This window comes from Raphanus sativus, chromosome 7 (genome assembly GCF_000801105.2).
Source record: "Raphanus sativus cultivar WK10039 chromosome 7, ASM80110v3, whole genome shotgun sequence".
NCBI classification, from domain to species: domain Eukaryota; kingdom Viridiplantae; phylum Streptophyta; class Magnoliopsida; order Brassicales; family Brassicaceae; genus Raphanus; species Raphanus sativus.
In genome coordinates this window covers 20,475,856-20,479,271 of record NC_079517.1, presented here as the reverse complement: position 1 = coordinate 20,479,271, position 3,416 = coordinate 20,475,856, and the positions used below count along the sequence as shown (strand labels likewise).

The window sequence follows — 3,416 nt, the reverse complement described above, 5'->3', positions numbered from 1 at the left end:
AAGAGATTGAAAGGATCGTTGGAGCAAGGAAAGATGAACTTGAGAAGAAAGTTCTCAAACACAGGGCATAGTGATCCATTGAGTTAACACACCTTCACCGGATATAGCCATTGTGTAAAACTTATTACTATTAATAATTGGCTTTGTTGATCCCTCTTTCTCCCTTCTGTGTGATTGATTGAAACGGTTTACTGAAAATGTTTTTGGCTCTGCCCTATCATAATTAAGTTTATGCATCTACTCCCGAGCTCTAAATTGTGATAGTCAATACGGTTTACTCATGAAGAAAAATATAATAACTGCCAAAATATTCACATCTAGGAGGTTCCAGTACGGAACATATCAGCATGGTTCAACTCTTCTTCAACTTAGAAATATAACCATTAGTCTTCATGTTTTTCTTTTCATCGATCTTTTGAAGTGTAATATTCTCATAAATATATAAATAATAATAAAACACTCAGCATTAACATTTTGTTTTTTTTTTTGTAATATGCTGCTGAAACGGTGTCGTACAAGCGTAGACAAAGAGTTCTCTAAACTCGTTGGTGGTGTTGTGAAACTCACCAAATCTCTCACTGCTTTCGCAAAACCCCCAAAATGGGTTCTATGTACAGAGCCTCTAAAACCCTAAAGTCATCGAGACAAGCAGCATTCTCACTCTTGTTCAATTCAGTCAAACCCAACCGAAGAGATCCGTTATGCGTCGTCGGATTGCACCAAGCTTACGGTTTCAGCTCAGATTCCAAGCAAAACTCCAGAGAACCCCCCGCCATTGATCTGACACAGTTTCCTTCCGAAAAGATCCGAAACTTCTCCATCATTGCCCATATTGATCATGGCAAATCTACTTTGGCCGATCGTCTCATGGAACTTACTGGTACCATCAAGAAAGGCCATGGCCAGCCTCAATATCTCGACAAATTGCAGGTACGACATAAAGGTTTAAACTTTATCTGTTCAGAGTTGTTCGGTGATTCATTTCATAAAGTTTTGATTTCTCGAGTATTTGTGGATGTTTTTGTTTTATTTAGGTAGAGAGGGAGAGAGGAATCACTGTGAAAGCTCAAACAGCGACAATGTTCTACGAAAACAAAGTTAAAGATCAAGATCCCAGCGGTTTTCTTCTGAACCTAATTGATACACCTGGTCATGTTGACTTTAGCTATGAGGTTTCTAGATCCTTATCCGCTTGTCAAGGAGCTCTCTTGGTCGTTGACGCGGCTCAAGGTGTTCAAGCACAAACCGTGGCTAACTTTTACTTAGCATTCGAAGCTAACCTCACCATCGTACCTGTGATCAACAAGATCGATCAACCAACAGCTGATCCTGACCGTGTCAAAGCTCAGTTAAAGTCCATGTTTGATCTCGACACCGACGAGGTTCTCCTAGTATCTGCTAAAACGGGTTTGGGGCTCGAGCATGTGCTTCCCGCGGTTATAGAACGGATACCTCCTCCTCCTGGGATCAGTGACTCTCCTCTACGGATGCTTTTGTTCGACTCCTTTTTTAATGAGTACAAAGGTGTCGTCTGCTATGTCTCTGTCGTTGATGGGATGCTAAGGAAAGGAGATAAGGTCTCGTTCGCTGCGACTAACCAGTCTTATGAAGTGTTAGACGTCGGGATTATGCACCCTGAGCTTACTTCTACTGGGATGCTTCTTACGGGACAGGTTGGTTATATAGTAACCGGCATGCGAACCACCAAAGAGGCACGTATCGGTGACACAATCTTCAGAACAAAAACCACTGTGGTGCCTCTTCCAGGTACTTTGTCTCTCTCTCCTATGCTATAACTGAGAATTGAGAATCTTGATGAGCTTGTCGTGGTGGAATATAGGTTTCAAGCCGGTGAGGCATATGGTGTTCTCCGGCGTTTATCCTGCTGATGGATCTGATTTTGAAGCACTTACTCATGCCATAGAGAAACTGACGTGTAACGATGCAAGTGTCTCGGTTGCTAAGGAAACAAGCGCAGCTCTTGGGATGGGATTCAGATGTGGTTTCTTAGGTTTGCTTCACATGGATGTATTTCATCAGCGGCTTGAACAAGAGTACGGTACACAAGTGATCTCTACCATCCCTACCGTTCCTTACACGTTTGAATACTCAGATGGGAGCAAGTTGCAAGTGCAGAATCCTGCTGCTTTACCTTCAAACCCCAAGTACCGAGTCACAGCTTCTTGGGAGCCAACGGTGATCGCCACGATCATCCTTCCTAGTGAGTACGTAGGAGCTGTGATCAACCTCTGCTCTGACCGAAGAGGTCAGCAGCTAGAATACACATTTATAGACGCTCAACGTGTTTTCTTGAAGTACCAGCTACCTTTGAGGGAGATAGTTGTTGATTTCTACGATGAGTTGAAAAGCATAACATCAGGTTACGCTTCTTTCGACTACGAGGACGCAGAGTATCAGAAATCTGATCTTGTGAAGCTTGATATCCTTTTGAACGGTCAAGCAGTTGATGCGTTAGCAACTATTGTTCACAACCAGAAAGCATACCGTGTGGGTAAAGAACTTGTTGAGAAGCTTAAGAACTTTATAGAGAGGCAGATGTTTGAAGTAATGATACAAGCTGCTATAGGTTCAAAGATCATTGCGAGAGACACAATCTCTGCGATGAGGAAGAACGTGCTTGCGAAATGTTATGGTGGAGACATAACTAGGAAAAAGAAGCTTCTTGAGAAGCAGAAAGAAGGGAAGAAAAGGATGAAGAGAGTTGGTTCTGTTGATATACCACATGAGGCTTTTCAACAAATACTCAAAGTCTCTTAGAAGACAAAAAGACTGAAATCAAATGGTACGAGTTTATGCAATTCAAAGTTATCCTTTTTTTGGGAAATTATAAAACCGTTCAGAAGTATTTTTTTTTTCTTTTTACAAATTCTATAACCAAATAAACAATAGTTGTTGTTATGAGAAACTCAACCGATGCAGCAATGGAAAACTACTACTGTACATCTCTTGGATAGTAGCAGTGGGCGATTGATCCTATGTAATATTTTTGTTTTTTGCTTAGGTGTAGTTGCAAATTAGATGAGGCTAATAAGTAGTGGTTTACCTAAACCGGGTTTGGCCGATTTAATGATGTCGTTGGTCTTTCCATGCGTAATTGTTTAAGACAGGATTCATTCATCTAATGTCTATAACTTTTGGTGCTTAATGGTCTGATCGAATGTTCTTGGTTTAGTACATATAACACTTCCACGCTTCTCTTTTATCTTCTGATCGGTAGAGAGACTCCCACCTCGTGACCAATCTGATGGGGAGATACTGTAGTAAATGTTAAATATCACAATTTTGTTGTGAATAAAGTTGGAAATATATATATATATATATATATATATCTATCTATCTATACTATTATTATGAAGTGATTTTGCTTATTTGTAATGTTTTCTATAATTTTAGAT

The 3,416-nt window shown here is 40.4% G+C and overlaps 1 protein-coding gene across 1 annotated transcript; it reads left to right on the top strand.

Moving 5' to 3' along the window:
• Nucleotides 1–6: 6 nt before the first annotated feature.
• LOC108817910 (translation factor GUF1 homolog, mitochondrial) lies at nucleotides 7–2,963 on the top strand. The gene is made up of 3 exons (XM_018590739.2): nucleotides 7–930; nucleotides 1,035–1,767; nucleotides 1,841–2,963. Exons 1-3 carry the CDS (start codon nucleotides 601–603, stop codon nucleotides 2,776–2,778), a joined length of 2,001 nt encoding a protein of 666 aa, XP_018446241.2. The 5' UTR covers nucleotides 7–600; the 3' UTR covers nucleotides 2,779–2,963.
• The last annotated feature ends 453 nt before the right edge of the window (nucleotides 2,964–3,416 follow it).